This window comes from Lissotriton vulgaris, chromosome 7, assembly GCF_964263255.1.
Source record: "Lissotriton vulgaris chromosome 7, aLisVul1.2, whole genome shotgun sequence".
Classification (NCBI taxonomy): Eukaryota; Metazoa; Chordata; class Amphibia; order Caudata; family Salamandridae; genus Lissotriton; species Lissotriton vulgaris.
Genome location: NC_141695.1, coordinates 1417477249 through 1417497346, shown reverse-complemented (window position 1 = coordinate 1417497346; position 20098 = coordinate 1417477249). Strand labels below are relative to the sequence as shown.

At 50.3% G+C, this 20098-nt stretch overlaps 1 protein-coding gene across 6 annotated transcripts in view; it reads left to right on the top strand.

Annotated features, from left to right (window-relative positions):
• The window catches only part of LOC147705753 (eukaryotic translation initiation factor 3 subunit C-like), a 638241-nt gene that overhangs the window by 284581 nt on the left and 333562 nt on the right, over positions 1-20098 (top strand). For all 6 annotated transcript variants that reach the window (XM_086932195.1, XM_086932193.1, XM_086932197.1 and 3 more), the window contains 2 exons: positions 14913-15100; positions 15547-15771. In XM_086932195.1, the coding sequence (XP_086788321.1) occupies positions 14913-15100; positions 15547-15771 (413 nt within the window). The remainder of the gene's footprint in view (positions 1-14912; positions 15101-15546; positions 15772-20098) is intronic.

Sequence of the window (20098 nt, the reverse complement as noted above, 5' to 3'; positions counted from 1 at the left end):
CACAATCCGGCTTCCGAGCCAAACACAGCACAGAGACCGCCCTCATCGCAGCAACGGACGACATTCGAACACTACTGGACAATGGAGAAACAACCACACTCATCCTACTTGACCTCTCCGCAGCATTCGACACAGTCTGCCATACCACCCTTATCAAACGCCTTAGCAACGTCGGGATACAAGGTAAAGCACTAGACTGGATAATCTCGTTCCTCGCCGGAAGAACTCAGAGTCCGCCTTCCCCCTTTCAGATCAGAGGCCACCGAAGTCATCTGTGGCGTACCACAAGGATCCTCACTCAGCCCCACCCTCTTCAACGTATACATGAGTCCCCTCGCATCCATCGCACGCAAACACAACTTCAACATCATCTCCTACGCAGATGACACACAGCTCATCCTCTCCCTCACCAACGATCCCAGCTCCGCCAAAACCAACCTACACGAAGGAATGAAAGAAGTAGCCGAATGGATGAAAGACAGCTGCCTAAAACTAAACTCGGACAAAACTGAAGTCCTCATCTTAGGGTCATCCCCCTCCGCCTGGGACGATTCTTGGTGGCCACCGGCCCTGGGAAATGCACCCACACCTGCTGACCACGCACGCAACCTAGGCTTCATCCTAGACTCCTCCCTCTCAATGACCAGACAAGTCAACGCCGTCACCTCATCTTGCTTCAACATCCTACGCATGCTTAAAAAAATCTTCCGCTGGATCCCCACTGAAACAAGAAAAACGGTCACCCACGCACTGGTGACCAGCCGACTGGACTACGGAAACACACTCTACGCCGGAACCACCGCCAAACTCCAGAAAAAACTCCAACACCAACGCATCCAAAACGCCTCAGCCAGACTTATACTGGACCTCCCCCGCCGAACTCACATCTCCGAGCACCTAAAAGACCTCCACTGGCTTCCCGTCAACAAGAGAATAGCGTTCCGCCTCCTTACCCACGCACACAAAGCTCTCTACGACCTAGGACCCGACTGCCTCAACACACGCCTGTCCTTTTACACCCCCCCGCCAACTACGATCATCCACACAAGCCCTCGCCGTTATTCCACGCATCCATAAATCCACCATGGGTGGAAGATCCTTCTCCCACTTAGCGGCCAAAACCTGGAACTCTCTCCCCACCCATCTCCGCCTTACCCAGAACCACCTCACCTTCAGAAAAGAACTAAAAACTTGGATATTCGACAAATAAACTTCCCCTTCCCCAAGCGCCTTGAGACCCTCTGGGTATATAGGGCGCTATGCAAATGCCAAACTTGAACTTGAACTTTAAGTACATTTGACCTGACAGCTGGGTATTGGCAAATCAGGTTAGCTGAGGATGCCAAGCCCAAGACAGCATTTTCAACCCCTGGTGGGCATTATCAATTTATGGTAATGCCCTTTGGTCTGAAAAATGCACCTGCCACCTTCCAAAGGCTGGTGAATCAAATTCTCACTGGGCTGAATGACTTCTGTGCAGCATATCTTGATGATATAGCGGTCTTTAGTTCCACCTGGTCCACCTGAGGAAAGTGTTAGAGGCACTGCAAGCAGCAGGTCTCACTATCAAGGCCACAAAGTGCCAGATAGGGCTGACACAGGTTGTATACTTGGGCCACCTTGTAGGTGGAGGCCAAGTTCAGCCACTGGAGAGCAAGATACAATCCATCAGGGATTGGGCTCCTCCAACCACCCAGACTCAGGTTCGAGCTTTCTTGGGCCTGACTGGTTACTACAGAAAGTTTGTCAGAAATTATGGATCAATTGTGACTCCACTTAATGAACTGACAAGTAAAAAGATGCCAAAGAAAGTTCAGTAGACAGCAGGCTGTCAAAAAGCATTCGATGACCTAAAGCAGGCCATGTGCACAGCACCTATCCTAAAGAGTCCAGACTACTCCAAACCATTCATTGTCCAAACAGATGCTTCTGAGTTGGGTGTGGGAGCTGTTCTATCTCAACTGAATTTTGATGGTCATGACCAGCCCGTTGCTTTTATAAGCAGAAGGCTGACCCCCAGAGAGAAAAATTGGTCAGCTATTGAGAGGGATGCCTTTGCTGTGGTTTGGGCCCTGGAGAAACTGAGGCCATACTTGTTTGGCACTCATTTCAAGATTCAGACCGACCATAAGCCCCTCTTGTGGCTAAATCAGATGAAGGGTGAAAACCCCAAACTGCTTAGGTGGTCCATTTCCCTACAGGGGATGGATTTTACAGTGGAGCATAGACCTGGCACTGATCATGGCAATGCAGATGGGCTCTCCAGGTATTTCCACTTAGAGCAAGAAGACTCACCTGGTCAAGGTTAGTTTATTGTCCCAAAGTTTGGGGGGGTCATGTAGGAGAGTAGGGTCTGCAATCCTATGATCACCCAGATTTTTTGCTTTTGTTTCACTGGTTTATGACTTTCTCTGGCTGTGGGCCTGCTAATCAGACCCACAGCCTAGCTGTTCTCTCACTAAATTGACATGTGTACCTTAGGTGCATTTACCAATTGGTACTGGGCCACCTTATCAGACCCTGTAACTCGGGGCATAGGTGTACCCAGGGCCTACCAGGGGCTGCAGCATGTATTATGCCACCCCTGGCTGGCCATCTAAATCTGACACAACTGGCTGCACGACAGCTGGGGCAAGGTGGTGTAATCACCCTTTGCTTTAGATATAGTATACCTATATCTAACCCTAAGATGGACACACAGATTCCTATCAGTCACTCCTATGGCAGGCCTTGACAATCCTGAAGGCAGAGTGCGTGGAATCGTGTGAGATGGTGCTCTGGCATGAGCTGAGCCCGTTTGCAGCTTGCGGAACCAAGTCCTAATAGCTGTTCCATGATAACGCATACCATATACTCTTCAGTGCATTATAATCCTCGCGGTTAAATGCTATCTTTGGTATCGCTTTATCAAAACATGTCGAGTAAGGTGTCATACGAATTGGAATACTAACCCCTCGCCAATTCTGGCGACGGGGTTAGCATTCCACCCTTCTAGAGGGACACGACATGTATGTAACTGTGAACCCCGGTTAAAGTTAACTCAAGCCTCAGCATCACAAAATGGATGCTGCCACCACAGACACAAGTCTGACACCCTGCAGCTGGGAGTCCTTCCAGTGACTGCAAGTGGCACCCCGGTGCTCACTACGCATCTGCCGGCTAGAACCAGTTCCAGGGGCACACCAGCCCCTGAGCTGGGGAAAGTCCGGCATGGGAGAGGGGTGTAACCACCCCCCTTCCTGGTCCCACCCCTAGGGCAGGACCTAGTCGCGTACCCTTTCTTTAGGATAAAGGCAGGAGCGGGGACCCTTCCAAATTAGATCATCTTTGAATCAAGAAACTACTTTCTACGAAAGGAACTCTCGACTTCTCAAGATTTCTCCCTTGTGGCTAAGGAGTAGTCACCCTGCATCCGCAGGCACCATCTAAGAACACTGCGGTTTGCTGCACGTCCTTCCTCCGGAATCCGACCGACCAGCACGACGAGACCCGGCTAAGCTGAGAACCGTAGGTGCGACGAGACCTCGAGGGACCGGCCATCATCAGAACTGCACGACTTCTATCCAGCACGACCGCCGAGGGATCCTCTGGTGAGTGCTTTGGGGTCCGAGAAGCCCCAACCCTGAGCAGCTCCAGCACCGAAGTCCAGCCCCCACCAGATCTGCGTGGTGCCCTTGCTCCCTTCCAAAAGAGGAGCACCCCGGACCCTCCTGGTCCACTCCAGACGCCATTTTAGGTCCACCGTGTGGGCTCGAATTTGCCAAGACTTGTTGCCCCAATCCTGGGTCCAGCGACGTCGACAGCAGCAACCATCGTGGGACAGCTCGCACCTCCATCCTGGTCGCCGACAACGCCTCCTGGTCCGTGAGACTGCAGAGCCCAGCGTCGCCCACTCACCTGGTCGAGGTGACTCCATCCGGTGCCATCCTGGTGCCCATCTAATCACTGGCTAGTGATTCAGAACTTGGTCCCTCTGCTTACAGGTGTCTTCCATCTTCGATCCAGGCTTGGATCCACCGAACAATCTTCACTGGTTGCCTGCCAGCAACTCCTTCTTTCAGGCTCCATAGACTGCATCAAGGATTCCCGACGTCTTTTCAGACCTATGCAGCCGCAGCCCCTGGGCTAGGTAACTTCGGCATTTCGGTGCCCCAGCATAGCCTCACTATCCAAGGGTCCAGATCCTTTTTCCTTTTCAGCCTAACTAGTCGGATTCGTCCGATATCCTTAACTTTGTAAATTCTAGCTTCCATAGACTTTGTCCCGCATCCCGCGTGAGAGTGCACACTCTGCACCCGAGTCCCCTAGGCCTCCTACTAGTAATCTGAAGGCTCAGTAACGTAGTCCTAGCGATTCCAAAGCCTATTAGTCCAGTACTTACCTGCTAGTAATTTCGCATTCCACTTTTGTAGTATATGGTTTTTCGTGCCCCTCTGGCATTTGTGTAAATTGTGCAACTTAAAGTATTTTCGTAAGAGTTTTGTTGTGTGCTTAGTACCCTGTCCTCATAAAGAGTACAGGGCTGTTGTAATCTAAATAAATACACTGTTTATTTCCATAACACTTGTGTGGTGTCCTTTCACTTGGTGTTCAAGGGGTATATGTGATGGTATAACAGCTGGCTTAACACGCCCTCTAGAGTTTAGCCCGAAGACTGCTCGTATCCACGCTACTAGGATAGCTGGTCTATTAGGTTGACTTACAACCAATCATCAATAAGGGTTGTTTGGACTGATACATAGTGATCACTAGAATAGTGAGCACTGCATATCAGGCCAACTTCTCACAGGCGCCTCCAAGACCACTGGCACAGACACTTCTTCCACTTATAAAGCCCCACTCAAACTTCCCCTAACAGAGGATATTTTCAAGGGACTTAAAGAGGCAATAACAACCGGGGCAGAGGACGTGGTTTTAACACCCGCAACTCCCCCCCACCACAAAACAGTGACTTCCCACTACTCCCCCCAGACTACTCCACTCCAGTCAGGGGAAAACTATCACAGTTCCTACCTAACAAATTATCCAGTATGGTTACTGCCTGGAACTTACTTCTACCCCCCCCCCCCCCCCCCCCCCCCTCCTCATACACACACTCTCCTCCCAAAGAACGTCCAATTTCCACAGAACATCGAACGCTTATCAAGAGGTTCTCTCTCTTTTGCAAAAACATGCAATAGAACTGGTTCCCCACGCCAGCAAGGCACAGGGGTTTGCTCCTTTTATTTCCTCATTCCCAAAAAGGACGTCTCTCTCAGGCCAATATTAGACCTCGGACCGTTTAGAATGTACATACAATCCAACCACTTCCACATGGTCACACTACTAACAAGTCATCCCGCTGCTTCAACAAGGCAATTTACTTGCCACTCTAGATCTCAAGGACGCCGATTTCCACATTCCTATTCACCCTGCTCACAGAAAATACCTACAGTTCATGTTGGATGGACTACAACACCAATTCAAAGTCCTTCCATTCGGTGTCACAACAGCACCCAGAGTCTTCACAACATGTCTTGCAGTGGTAGCAGCCCAATTAAGAAGACAACATATTCATGTTTCCTTACCTGGACGACTGGCTCATAAAAGTCAAGTCGCGCATTTGTGTGCAACAAACACAACACACAATCCAGCTGCTGCACAACTTAGGATTCACAATAAACATCACCAAGTCACATCTCCAACCGTCTCTTACTCAACAGTATCTAGGCGCAACAGTAGATACTTCCAAAGCCCTAGCATACCCCAATCCAGCCAGGATAGCCAGTATGCTAGCCCTCATAACAGAATTTCAACTACAACACTCGCTACCAGCTCGAGTGTTCATGCACACAAAATCTTTCCAAAGGGCGGCCGTTCTTCGACCCGGTTCCACAAATAGTACTAACAGCGGATGTATCGCTCATCGGCTGGGGAGCTCATCTCTTGAACCACACCAGTCAAGGTATGTGGACCCCTCAACAAAACTCCTCCACATCAATCACCTGGAGTTACTAGCCATATTTCTCGCCCTAAAGTCATTCCAGAAACATCTCATAGGCAAAGCTGTCCTTATCCGGACGGACAACATGACAGCAATGTATTATATACAAAAGCAGGGGGGGACACACTCTCTGCACCTATCACGCCTAGCACAGAGCATTTGGAGATGGACCATTCCTCAAAAGATATACCTCTTATCAGAGCATCTACCTGGGATACATAATCAAATTGCGGATCTGCTCATTCGTCAACAGCAGATTCACAAATGGGAACTTCATCCGTAAGTTCTTATCGTTTTTTAAAATTTGGGACCACCCAGACATAGATCTGTTCGCCACACATTTAAACACAAAATGCACAAACTTCGCCTGCAGGTATCCACACCTTGTCCAAAGGCAATGCAATATGGATAAACTGGTCAGGCAGATTTGCGTACGCTTTTCCGCCTCACCCACTCATTCTGTTACTGGTGCGCAAACTCAAGCAACAGTCACAAACGATGATCCTAGTTATCCAACATGGGCCCGACAACCATGGTTCACGACACTGCTAGAACTCTCTGTAGTTCTGCAGCAAAAACTGCACCTCTCCCCAAAGTTTCTCACACAGGACCATGGATAGATCAGACATCCAGAACCAGCTCAACTGAACCTAGCAATCTGGCTCCTGAAGTCTTAGAGTTTGGTTACCTCAATCTCCCACCAGCCTGTATGAACGTCATTAAAGAAGCTAGACGGCCTACCACTGGAGCATGCTATGCTATAGCAGCTTACTGACAAAACAAACAACACTTCATCAAAGCATTCATGGAAGGCTTTAAAAGAATATTCCTCCTAGAATTCCACCCTCTTCAGTATGGTATTTAAACGTTGTCCTTACTAGGCTCAAGGGTTCCCCAGTTGAACTTTTACATAAATGTGAATTGCAATTCCTCACATGGAAACTGACTGTTCAAGGCATATGAGCTGCAGATGGTACATTTATGAATAGATCGCCATCTGGTGTTGGGCTCGGATGATTGCACTTGTTTTTCTCTTGGAGAAGTCTTTTATCGTCACAAGACTGGTGACTCCTCCTTTGGGTGCTAGTGCGCATGGGCATCGGCTCCATCCTTAGATTGTTTTTTTCCGCCATCGGGTTCGGATGAGGATCGAAGCGCTCCGGATCGACTGCAAGAAAGTGATATTTTGGCGCGTATTCCCTTTCCAATTTGACAATATTGTTATCGAACGCGATTTCATTTCCATTCCGACGCGTTTCGACTCCAACAATAAACATTTTCTTCTACGTCGACGAGACCGGGAGGCCTTTCTCGACGTAGTCCAGCCCGGAGTCCATGGAAAGGACTCCATTTAAGAGATGACCAACGTGTGGTGCTAAGTTCCCACACTAGGACCTACACGAGGTGTGCAATCTTTGCCTATCACCTGAACACGAATCCAGGGACTGCGAAGCCTGCGCAGCATTCGCCTCCAAGTCGACGATTGGAAACCGTCGAGCCCAAAGACACGAGGTATCGACAATGCAGTCGGAGGCAATCCCGGAGCTGTTCGAGGCCCAGCACCCTGAAGGAGGAGAGGAAGATGAGGACGAGTCTGGGTCGGAAGTGGACGAGTCTGATGTCGAAGAAATCGACGCTCAACAAACCGTTAGTGACGACGTCCCCTTACCGAAAAACCGACCCAGTGTGGTACTGACCCCGCCTTCGAGCCCGGTCAGACTATCGAAGAAAGTTTCCGACGCCCCGCCTTCGGGCCCGGCAACGAAACCGAAACACTCTGCCTCCCACCATGTCGGATCCGAGAAACGGACGACATCGACACCGAAGCTCGATACAAAGGAAAGCTCTCAGTCGAAACATTCCATGTCGAAACCGAAACATGCTTCAACGTCGTAGACTTACTCGACACCGAAAAAATCGGAATCGAGCAAATTCTCGGTGCTGAAAAAGCACAGCACATTGACGGTCAGAAGCAAAGGCACCTTTCGGAACCAAAAACTTCGGTACCGACACAGGAGCAGCAGACAGATCCAAAACAAAAGACTTTGTTTATCGATCCGCAAAGTGGTGACAAAATTACCTAAAAAGAGGAAGAATGAACAGCTAGATGACAAAGCTCTTCCTCCTAAAAAGAGAACAATGGGGACAAATACAACTCCTCCCCTTTCTCCTCGATCTAGAGACACACCCTCTTCTCCTCTTCCTCACACTATGCCAGCTGCTCCTCCACCTTCTACACCAAGACCATCTCACCTCAAACAGATGTAGACAGTGATACAGGGGAGGGAGAACTTCATGGGGATGACGACACTGTCCCAGATGAAGCAGACCCATGGGAGAATTATAATGCAGGGTCAGATGATAACGACCCAGAATTATACCCCTCAAAACCTTCACCACCTGATGATAATACAGGTTTTGCACAGCTGATTAATAGGGCAGCAAAATGCCATAAGGTAGATTTACACGCAGATCCTCAAATAGAGGATTTCCTTTTAGAAACGCTACCTGCTGCACAAAGAACATCAGGAACACTACCTATGCTGAAGGGTCTTCTCAATCATACAGCAGACCTATTCAAAGACCCTGTGAGGGCTAGGGTATTAAACCCAAGAATTGATAAATATAAGGCAGCCCCAAAGGACCCAATATTTATCAAGGGACAGGTACCTCTGGACTCGCTTGTAGTCACAAACGCTCGTAAAGGAGCAAACTCATTATCTACAGGAGAAGCTCCGCCTCCTGATAAGGAGTCCAAGTTAACAGATGCATCGGGCAAAAGAGTAGCATCCCAAGCCAAGGTCTTGGCTCTTGAGTTCCCGGTCGCGGCTGTGAGAACTAACCACCTCACTGAGGTGCACAAACCGCAGGCAAGCTCCTCTGAGCCTCTACTGCTGTTTAACAAAGCCCTCAATGACGTTCTAATGGGCACCTGGTCCAAGCCCTCTACAGGGCTTCCTGTGGATCGGAGCGTGGCCCGACGCCGGCTCCGGGCGACCCCTGCTTTCTGTCCACCCACCCCACCCCTGAGAGTCTGGTTATCCAGGCCTCAACGTCCCAGACCGCATTCCCGACCACTCCACCGGATCGGGAATCTAAAAGGTATGATCAGTTTGGGAAGAAACTGTTCTCCTCTGAGTTTGGGGCTGCGGTCTGTCAACACCACTTGCCTTTTGGGCCGTTACACCCACTCACTGTGGGATACGGTTGCGGTCGTGCTGCCGCAGTGCCTGGAGGAGGCCCGGGTAAAGCTCGCCCAAGCCCTTGCTGAGGGGCGGAATGCAGCACCTTACTCCATTCAATGTAATCTGGATACCACAGACTCGCTGGGCAGAGCGATTTCCCCGACGGTGGCGGTATGTCGCCACGCCTGGCTCAGGTCCGCCAATTTCTCGGCTGATGTCCAGGCCACGCTCATGGACATGCCCTTCGATGGCCGTTTCCTTTTTGGTGGCAAGGCAGACAGTGCGCTTGAGCGTTTCAAGGACTGCAGGGCTACGGCCAAGTCCTTGGGCTTGTCGGGCCAGCGCCATCAAACTTCTGCATTTCGCGGCAAAGGAAGGGGTGCCCCCACACGTTCGCTTAGCCACTGGCCGCAAAACCAACCTCAACGCGGCGGTGGACGTGGTAACCGCCGTGGCGGTGCCAGGGGACAGAGGCAAGGTCAGTCCACATCCACCCCCGCAGCATCCGCCTCTAAGCCTTCCTAGTCCGTGCTTTCAGGCCCATTCGATGCCAGTATGAGGCAGGGTTCGCCATCACCTACTCCACTGGCGTACCATCATGTCGGACAGGTGGGTGCTGCAAATCGTCCGAAGGGACTACTCCCTCCCCTTCGAGGCGACCCCTCCAGCCATGACACTACAGTACCGCCGCATGTTGGGGGATCACTTGCAACTTCTGCAGGAGGAAGTTATGGCCCTCTTGGCCAAGGGGGCCATCGAGCGCGTTCCTGGGCCAGAAGTAGGACGTGGTTGCTACTCCCACTACTTTCTGGTACCCAAGAAGGGCAAAGGCGGCCTATGCCCTATCTTGGACCTCCGGAGCGTCAACTGCTTCCTCCGGAAGGAGAAGTTCAAGATGCTGACTTTAGCTCAGGTCCTAGCTGCCCTGGAGACTGGATGGTGGCGTTGGACTTGCAGGATGCGTATTTCTATATCTCTGTCCTGCAGGCACTACTGGCGCTACCTGCGGATCACGGTAGGCCACGGGCACTTTCAGTTTACCGTACTCCCCTTCTGCCTTACCAGCGCCCCTCGGGTGTTCACAAAAGTGTTGGTGGTGGTCGCAGCTCATCTACGCAGATCAGGGGTTTCAGTCTTCACTTATCTCGACGACTGGTTGTTGAAGGCGGGCTCGCCCCAGACAGTCGTCTCCCACCTCCAGACTTCAGGCGGCCTCCTGCATTTGCTGGGGTTCTCGATTAGCGTGCCGAAGTCGCGCCTGTGCCCCTCTCAGCAGCTCCTTTTCATCAGAGCGGTTCTAGACTCTGCGCAGTTTCGGGTTCCCCCCCCCCCTGAACAGCGGGTTCGGGATATTCAGGCTCTGATTCCGATCTTTCAGCCTTTATCCCGAGTTTCGGTCAGGTTGACGCTGCAGCTCCTGGAGCTGATGGCCTCCTGCATCCTTCTGGTGCATCACGCCAGGTGGTGGATGCGGGCTCTGCAGTTGGACCTGAAGTTTCAGTGGGCACAGCATCAGGGCAACTTGTCTGACAACGTCCTGATCTCAGAGGGCACTGCGAGTCCGTTGCAGTGGTGGCTCACGAACCGCGATTGTGTCAGCGGCAGATCCCTCTTCCCTACCCCAACCGGAGCACGTAGTTGTGATGGATGCGTCCCTCCTGGGTTGGGGGGCCACATGTGAGAGGCGGAGATCAGAGGCCTCTGGTCTCCGGCAGAGTGCCGGCTCCATATCAATCTTCTGGAGCTGCGGGCGATCCAGCTTGCACTGAAGGCATTCCTTCCCTCTGTTCGGTGAAGTGTAGTGTAAGTGTTCACGGACAACACCACCGCCATTTGGTACTGCAACAAACAGGGCGGGTGGGGTTGTAGACCCTATGTCAGGAGGCTCTGCGCCTCTGGACATGACTGGAACATCAGGGCATCACCCTGGTGGTTCAACACCTGGCTGGTTCCCTGAACGCCAGGGCGGAAAAACTCTGCCGCCGATGCAAGATGGATCACGAATGGCATCTGAACTCGGACGTGGCTCAAGATCTTTCAGCGGTGGGGAGAGCCATGGTTAGATCTATTTGCCTCCGAAGAGAACGCACAATGTCATCAGTTCAGCGCGTTGGAATTTCCAAGGCGGCACTCGCTCGGAAACGCTTTTCGTTGCGAGTGGAGCTGCGGTCTGTTGTACCCCTTTCCGCCTATACCACTTCTACCCAGAGTGCTGAAGAAGATCAGGCGAGACCGGGCTCAAGTCATTGTTGTGGCTCCGGACTGGGCTCGAAGATACTGATATCCCGAGCTACTCAGCATGTCAGTCGATCCCCCCGATTCGTCTGCCTCTTCAGGAGGACCTTCTGTCGCAGCAGCAGGGGACGGTCCTCCACTCGAACCTGTCCAGCCTCCACCTACATACGTGGAGGTTGAGCGGCAACAGTTGAGGCCATTTGACTTGCCTCCTGAAGTCTGTGATGTGATTCTGGCAGCAAGGCGTCCCTCCACAAAATCGGTATACGCCTGCAGGTAGAACAAATTTGTGGCATGGTGAACAGCAAACCCTGTGGATACACTCTCTGCCCCCCTTTCAGAGGTTCTCCTTTTTCTTCTTTCTCTTGCCCAGCAGGGCTCTGCTCTGGGCACTATTAAAGGCTACCTCTTGGCCATTTCAGCCTTATTGAGGCTTACTGATCAGCCTTCTCTTTTCAAGTCCCCTGTTGTAAATAGATTCTTGAAAGACATCACGCACATGTTTCCTCCTGTTCCTTTCGTGATGCCTCAGTGAGACTTGAACCTGGTACTGACTTATCTGATGTGGGCTCGCTTCAAGCCACTTCATAACTGTTTCTACGTCTTCTGACTCTTAAGACTGCTTTCCTGGTTGCCATCACCTCTGCCAGGAGAGTGAGTGAGCTCAAGGCTCTGCCTTCTAAACCTCCTTTCTCTCTGTTCATCCGGACAAAGTTGTTCTGAGAACTCGTCCTTCTTTCCTGCCCAATGTGGTTACAGCCTTTCAGATCGGGCAGTCCATCCTTCTTTCCGCCTCCGCATCCTTCGAAAGAGGAAGAGAGGCTCCACCATCTGGACCCAAAACGTGCGCTCTCCTATCTTGATGGCACGCGCCAGTTCCGGGTTGGCGACCAGTACTTTGTTAGTTACGTGGGCGCTAAGAAGGGACGGGCAGTGCACAAACAAACCATCTCTCGGTGGGTCGTGTTGTGCATCAAGGTCTGTTACTCCTTGGCGAAAAAGGAGCCTCCTGTTGGGCTGAGGGCTCATTCCACTCTGGCCACGGCGGCTACTACTGCCCTGGGTCGGGGAGTCCCTTGCAGGACATGTCAGGCAGCTACGTGGGCCTTGGGCAAACGTTTGCTAGGCACTACTGCCTGGACAGCCAAGTCCGGAGAGATCTTTTTCGGCCGTTCCGTTCTCAGGACTTTCTGGTGTGATCTTGGTTCGCAGACCCACCACCGGGGTTGGTAATGCTGGGGTATCTATTCTAAGGTAAGGAATCTTAACACTAACCTGTTTCTTCCAGATGCACAAGTTACTTACCTTTGGTAACGATATATCTGTAAGAAACAGTAGTTAGTGCTAGATTCCTTACCGCCCCACCCATCCTCCCCGTTCTGCGAACCGATATCTAGGGTTAAGGACATCCTTTTCAGGGCCCTAGTTTCATGGCACCAGTGTCGGTTTCTATAATAGCTCTGTGTTTCCGGCGCGGAAATCTATGTACAGAACTGACGTCTGCGCGCGAGGGCAGCGTCTAAGTACTCCGACGTTATCCCGGCGATCACGTCACGGCGACGGACGCGGAGCCGCAGACGATGCCTACCGACGTGCAAGGGTACTGCTGACTAGAACTTTCCGGATCCAGCCTGACGCCTGGGGATATTCTAAGGTAAGGAATCTAACACGGACTACTGTTTCTTACGGATATATCATTACCAAAGGTAAGTAACTTGTGCATCTATTCTCCCTAAAGTGCATTCCACATGCAAAATAATAGCATCCATGGCATTCTTAGGAAACATCCCCATGGATGACATTTGCAAAGCCGCAACATGGTCTACACTGCACACTTTCACAAAACACTACTGTGTAGATGTGCAGGCAAAACAACAAGCTAGTGTAGGCCAGGCTATACTAAGAACACTTTTTCAAACTACTGCAATGCATACCAGGTAGCCACCGCAAACAGGGGAACTGCTGTATAGTCTATGCAAAAGTATGTGACCTACAGCTCTTATGCCTCAAACGGAAAATGGTACTTACCAGTAAGCATCTGTTCTTGACATGTAGAGCTGTAGATCCACATACACTGGCCCACCTGCCTGGACACCTATGTGTTGCAGTACTATATTACTTCGATACATTTCACATGGACATCTTTCTATTTTTAACTAACTCCATCACCCTTAGTGGCAAAACTATCTAAGGATGGAGTTGATGCCCATGTGCAATACTAACCAGATGAAGAGTCGCCTATCTCGTGACTACAAACACTTCTACAATAACAAAGTGCAAAGATCCAAGCCCAACAGATAGCGAGCTATTCAAAAGTATGCAGATCTGCAGCTTACATGCCAAGAACAGATGCATACTGGTACGTAGCATTTTCCTTTCTGGCTGTTCATCGGATAAGGTTGTCCTCCGAACCTGTACTTCCTTCCTTTTCAAAGTGGTTACTTCTTATTGGACAGACAATCACTTTGCCCACCTTCATTTCGCCTCCACATCCTTCCAAAGAAGAAAAGCTCCACTGTCTGGTTCCAAAACATGCGCTTTCATTTTATTTCAATCGCACAAAACAATTCCGGAGCAATTAAGGGTGGATGACCAGCTCTTTGTTGGCTACGTTGGCCCCCAAAAAGTTTGACCGTGCACAAATGGAACATCTCTACATCGGTCGTTTTGTGCATCAAAACCTGTTATTTCTTGGTAAAGAAGGAGCCTCCAGTGGGGTGATGCGCCCATTCCACCAGGGCGACGGCAGCTGCCACTGCTTTGGGACGTGGAGTCCCCCTTAATGACATCTGTCAGGCAGCGAATTGGACATCGCTGCACACGTACACAAAACACTACTGCCTGGACAGCCAAGTCCGGAGAGACCGCTTTTTTGGCCGTTCAGTTCTCCAGGACTTTCTGGTGTGAACTAGGTTCGCAGGCTCACCTCCGCGGTTGGTATTGCTGGGGTATCGATTCTAAGGTAAGGAGTCTAAAACTAATTGTCTCTTTCAGATGTTTAAGTTACTTACCTTTGGTAATGATATATCTGTAAAACATAGATTAGTTATAGATTCCTTACCGCCTCACCTATCCTCCCTGTTCTGAAAACTTATTTCCAGGGTTAAGCACTCCCTTTAAGGGCCCTAGTTTTGAGCACCAGTGGTCAGTGTCTTGCATGTCTCTGCTCTTCTGGCGTGGAGAGTCATGTACAGAACTTATGTCCGCGCATGAGGGCGGTGTCTAAGTAGCTACTGTGACGTCATCCCGGCAACCACGATACCAATGACTAACGCGAGTCAACCGATGCCACCTTTCAACGCGCAGGGGTACTGCTGACGAAAAACTTTCCATATCCAGTCTGACGCCTGGGGGTAATTCTAAGGTAAGGAATCTATAACTCATCTGTCTCTTACAGATATTGTTACCGAAGGCAAGTAACTTGTTCTTCTGCTTCCCATTCTAAGTTTCTGTAGTTGTACTAGCTTTGACACTCCTTGTTCAGGATTGAGAACACTTTCTCATTACAGAGTATGTGGATAACCTGAAGGATGAGGCTTTAGTGTGCCAGGTGATTGACCGTGCACTCGAGTACCTAGAGGAAAAAGGCACAACTGAGGAAATCTGCCGCATCTACCTCCGCCGCATCATGCACACCTATTTCAAATTTGACTACAAGGCTCACCAACGCCAGCTTGCCAAAGCACAAGAGTCTAAGGTATGTAAGCTTGCACAAGTGTTTAGCTTGGGAATTGGGATCAGGTTGGTTGGGATGATACTGTGTGAAAATTGACGGTCCGTAAGTAGGGCCTGTACAAGCCACTAGCAAGGGGATGTTGTATGGCAGCCTCGCCCACGTGTTCAGTTGTGTTTTGCAGGGGTTCAGTTTGGGCTTCTGTGTCGATATCCTCTGCCAGGTTGAAGTCCTCTGGAGTGGAGCCCTAGCGGAGTCCTGTTGCTGGATTTCGGCGTATACCAGTTCTGCTTCTGACTCCTTCGTTTTAATAGCAGTTCTCACTAAATTTTCCACTAGCTGATGCTGGCTTATTACAGTAACTGGTGACCCACTCTATTAGGGCCATAAACTCCTTTAATTTCTTGAGGACATTAGGGTTAGAGACGTTGATTGTTAAAGAAAAGGTTTCACATCTTCTTTTGTCTTAGTCTGAACAGGATCAGGCAGAGAATGAGGCAGAGGACAGTGCTGTGCTGATGGACCGGCTTTGCAAGTACATTTATGCCAAGGATCGCACTGATCGTATTCGTACATGTGCTATTCTGTGTCACATCTACCACCACGCCCTTCACAACCGCTGGTTCCAAGCACGGGACCTCATGCTAATGTCCCACCTGCAGGACAACATCCAGCATGCTGATCCCCCTGTGCAGGTAAGGTTGCTCTTTCTTCTGTATAGGTAATTCTAGAATTCAGGATGCAAACTCTGCTTGGGCCATCCATTTTAGCTTTCCTCCCCTTGTGTCATGTGTGAGAGTGCCCTCTTTCTGCATGGTTGCCCCCACTTTTTGCTGAACTGCTGATGTACTTTGACTGTGTGTGCCCTGGGCTCCTGCCTATCAGGTACCCAGGGCCTATGTTCTTTCTCTAAAACTGCATTGAAGACCAAACCTAATTGGCACTCTCTCACCACAAAATAGCCCATGGTAAATGGTACCACAGGCACATAGGGCACTGTGACCAGGAAGGCCTCTAAGGGCTGCTGCACTTATTGTGCCACCCTTAGAGACCCTGTACCTTTACACTCACACAGTGCCCTTGCAAGCTGCATGTTTTGGTGCAGAACAAAGTGAAGAGTCGACATGGCTCACATCCCTGTGTGCTGCGCCCACAACACACTGCCCTGGCATATCTCAGGCAAGCCTCTAGTTGGGTGTACCATACCAGTGGTGAGGGTACAGGTGCAATTCTTAGCAGTAATGCAGTAATGTCATTAAAAGTATATGGTGCTGGGAGTTTGTCATTAGGAACTCCACAGCATCATAATGCTTTACTGAAAATTGAGAAGTTTGTTATTAAACGTCGCAGCACATTAAACCCACACTGATGTTAGTGTTGGATTTAATGAAAAATGCACACGAGGGCATCTTAAAGATGCCCCCTGAAAAATGACCTAACACTAGTGTCCAGGCTGAGTGTCTGCTCCCCAGCTCCTGCCACCAGACCTATTTCTGGACCCCTAGGTCGAGAGCTGTAGGAAAGTGGGTTTCTGTTGTAGTAACCCCCCCCCCCCCCCCCCCCCCCTCCGAACACATACATACATACACACACACACTTTTTGCGAGATTACTGATGCACTTGTGACATGATGTGCCCTGGGTCCCTGCCAATCAGGTTTCCAGGGCCTGTGTTCTTTCCCCAAAACTAACCCAATTGGCATCTCTGCCCACAGGTCAGCCACTGGTAAATGGTACCACAGATACCCATGGCACTGTGACCAGGTAAGACCTCTAAGGGATATAGCACTTATTGTGCCACCCTTAGAGGCAGGCTGCATGTTGTGGTGCAGAACAAAGAACATTTGACATGGCACACATTCCTTTGTGCCATGCCCACAACCCACTGCCCTGGCATAGATCATTCACCCCTCTAACTGGGTGCCCTATGTAGGAAGGTGGATACCTGACTATGGTTGCCCCCAACTTTTTGCCTGGTGTTTTGCTGGTTTTCCGACTTAGTTGGCCTGGGACCCTGCCAATCAGGACCCCAGGCCTACTGCTCTCTCTGTAAAATGGATTCCATGTACCTTAGGTACATATCCAATTGGTACTGGGCCACCTTATCAGACCCTGTAACTCAGGGCATAGGTGTACCCAGGGCCTACCAGGGGCTGCAGCATGTATTATGCCACCCCTGGCTGGCCATTTAAATCTGACACAACTGGCTGCACGACAGCTGGGGCAAGGTGGTGTAATCACCCTTTGCTCTAGATATAGTATACCTATATCTAACCCTAAAATGGACACACAGATTCCTATCAGTCACTCCTATGGCAGGCCTTGACAATCCTGAAGGCAGTGCTTGGAATCGTGTGAAATGGTGCTCTGGCATGAGCTGAGCCCGTTTGCAGCTGGCGGAACCAAGTCCTAATAGCTGTTCCATAATAACGCATACCATATACTCTTAAGTGCATTATAATCCTCGCGGTTAAATTCCAACTCTGGTATGGCTTTATCAAAACATGTCGAGTAAGGTGTCATACGAATTGGAATACTAACCCCTCGCCAATTCTGGCGACGGGGTTAGCATTCCACCCTTCTAGAGGGACACGACATGTATGTAACTGTGAACCACGGTTAAAGTTAACTCAAGCCTCAGCATCACAAAATGGATGCTGCCACCACAGACACAAGTCTGACCCCTGCAGCTGGGAGTCCTTCCAGCGAGGGGAGCTTGGACAAAGGGGTTCCTTTCAGGGGCGGTGCTAGCACCATCCCAGACAGGGTTTTGTGTATCATGGGTAGGCAGGGCTTTAGAGGAAGGTGACTGCAAGTGGCACCCCGGTGCTCGCTATGCATCTGCCGGCTAGAACCAGTTCCAGGGGCACACCAGCCCCTGAGCTGGGGAAAGTCTGGCATGGGAGAGGGGTGTAACCACCCCCCTTCCTGGTCCCACCTGTGAGAAGTTGGCCTGATAGCAGTGCTCACTATTCTAGTGATCACTATGTATCAGTTCATACAACCCTTATTGATGATTGGTTGTAAGTCAACCTTATAGACCAGCTATCCTAGTAGCATGGATACGAGCAGTCTTCGGGCTAAACTCTAGAGGGCGTGTTAAGCCAGCTGTTATACCATCACATATACCCCTTGAACACCACGTGAAAGGACACCACACAAGTGTTATGAAAATAAACAGTGTATTTATTTAGATCACAACAGCCCTGTACTCTTTATGAGGACAGGGTACTAAGCACACAACAAAACTCTTACGAAAATACTTTAAGTTGCACAATTTACACAAGTGCCCGAGGGGCACGGAAAACCATATACTACAAAAGTGGAATGCGAAATTACTAGCAGGTAAGTACTGGACTAATAGGCTTTGGAATCGCTAGGACTACGTTACTGAACCTTCAGATTACTAGTAGGAGGCCTAGGGGACTCGGGTGCCTAGGGGACTCGGGTGCAGAGTGTGCACTCTCACGCGGGATGCGGGACAAAGTCTATGGAAACTAGTAAAAGCAAAGTTAAGGATATTGGACGAATCCGACTAGTTAGGCTGAAAACGAAAAAGGATCTGGAACCTTGGATAGTGAGGCTATGCTGGGGCACCGAAATGCCGAAGTTACCTAGCCCAGGGGCTGCGGCTGCATAGGTCTGAAAAGACGTCGGGAATCCTCGTTGCAGTCTATGGAGCCTGAAAGAAGTTGTTGCTGGCAGGTGACCAGTGAAGATTGTTCGGTGGATCCAAGCCAGGATCGAAGATGGAAGACACCTGTAAGCAGAGGGGACCAAGTTCTGAATCACTAGCCAGTGATTAGATGGGCACCAGGATGGCACCGGATGGAGTCACCTAGACCACACAACACCGGACCTACATACCTCAACGACCGACTCAGCTTCCAGACCCGCAGCCTCCGCTCTTCCAACCTCGCCCTCGCCTCAGTTCCCCGTATCCGGAAAACCACCGCCGGTGGCAGATCCTTCTCCTACCTCGCTGCCAAGACCTGGAACACTCTTCCCTACCAGCCTACGACAGACCCAGGACTTCAGAAGACTTCTCAAGACCTGGCTCTTCGATCAGTAGGAACCCCCCCCGTCCCCCCCCTTCCCCAGCGCCTTGAGACCCTCACGGGTATGTAGCGTGCTTTAGAAATAGTGATAGATTGAAAACAGCACCCAGCACCCAAATGCCACTGCGGGTGCACTTTGTATGCTAAACTGGATCCCCTTTGCCTAACACTGGGAGCTTGCCTCCCACAACCTCTTGGCCTGCTGATCCGCAACCACCATTCGGAGGCCCCCTATCCCCCATTGGATAACATTGGGCCTCAACACTCTGCATTGAACCACAACAATTACTCCAACTGACCGTGTGATTGTCAATCCGAAATGCACTTAGATGGGGAGAACTAAAGCTTATAGTGTGTGAAGGAAGGTGTAGCTTAACCACTCGGTGAGGAAGGAAAGCGTTCCTTTTTATTTAGTTACCTCACACACCCTAGTGGTGTCATGCTTCATCATCGGGTCACAGAACACCTAGAAGTCTGGGTGGGCTCAACCACAGTGTTGGGAGCTCTTTGAAGTTTGTAGAAGACCAGGGGGGCTAAAGATGTAAAAAAAACCTGTGACAGAACCCCAGTTTCCCTTTATGTTAGAGGCATGTGGGCTGCTGAATTTAAATCTGTGCATAGATCGCCGCCTAGTGTTGGGTCCGGATGATCGCACATTGTTGTCCTGGAAGAGTCTTTGAAGTATCACGAGATAGGTGGCTCTTCCCCTGGACTACAGTGCGCATGGGCATCCTCTTCATCTTCAGATTGTTTTTTTCCGCCATTGGGTTCGGATGTTATTATCTTACCTCAAGTTAGGAAAACTTTCTACAAAGCCAAAAGGCTTTCGACGGCGTCGGTATCGTTTCGTTCGGTACCGGTAACTTTGTTTCGAGAGGACATCGGGGAATCGGACCGTTTTCTTTCCACACTTGACCCGATCTTCGATCTAAAATGGAAACAAGCCCAGTCAAGAGGTGTCCACT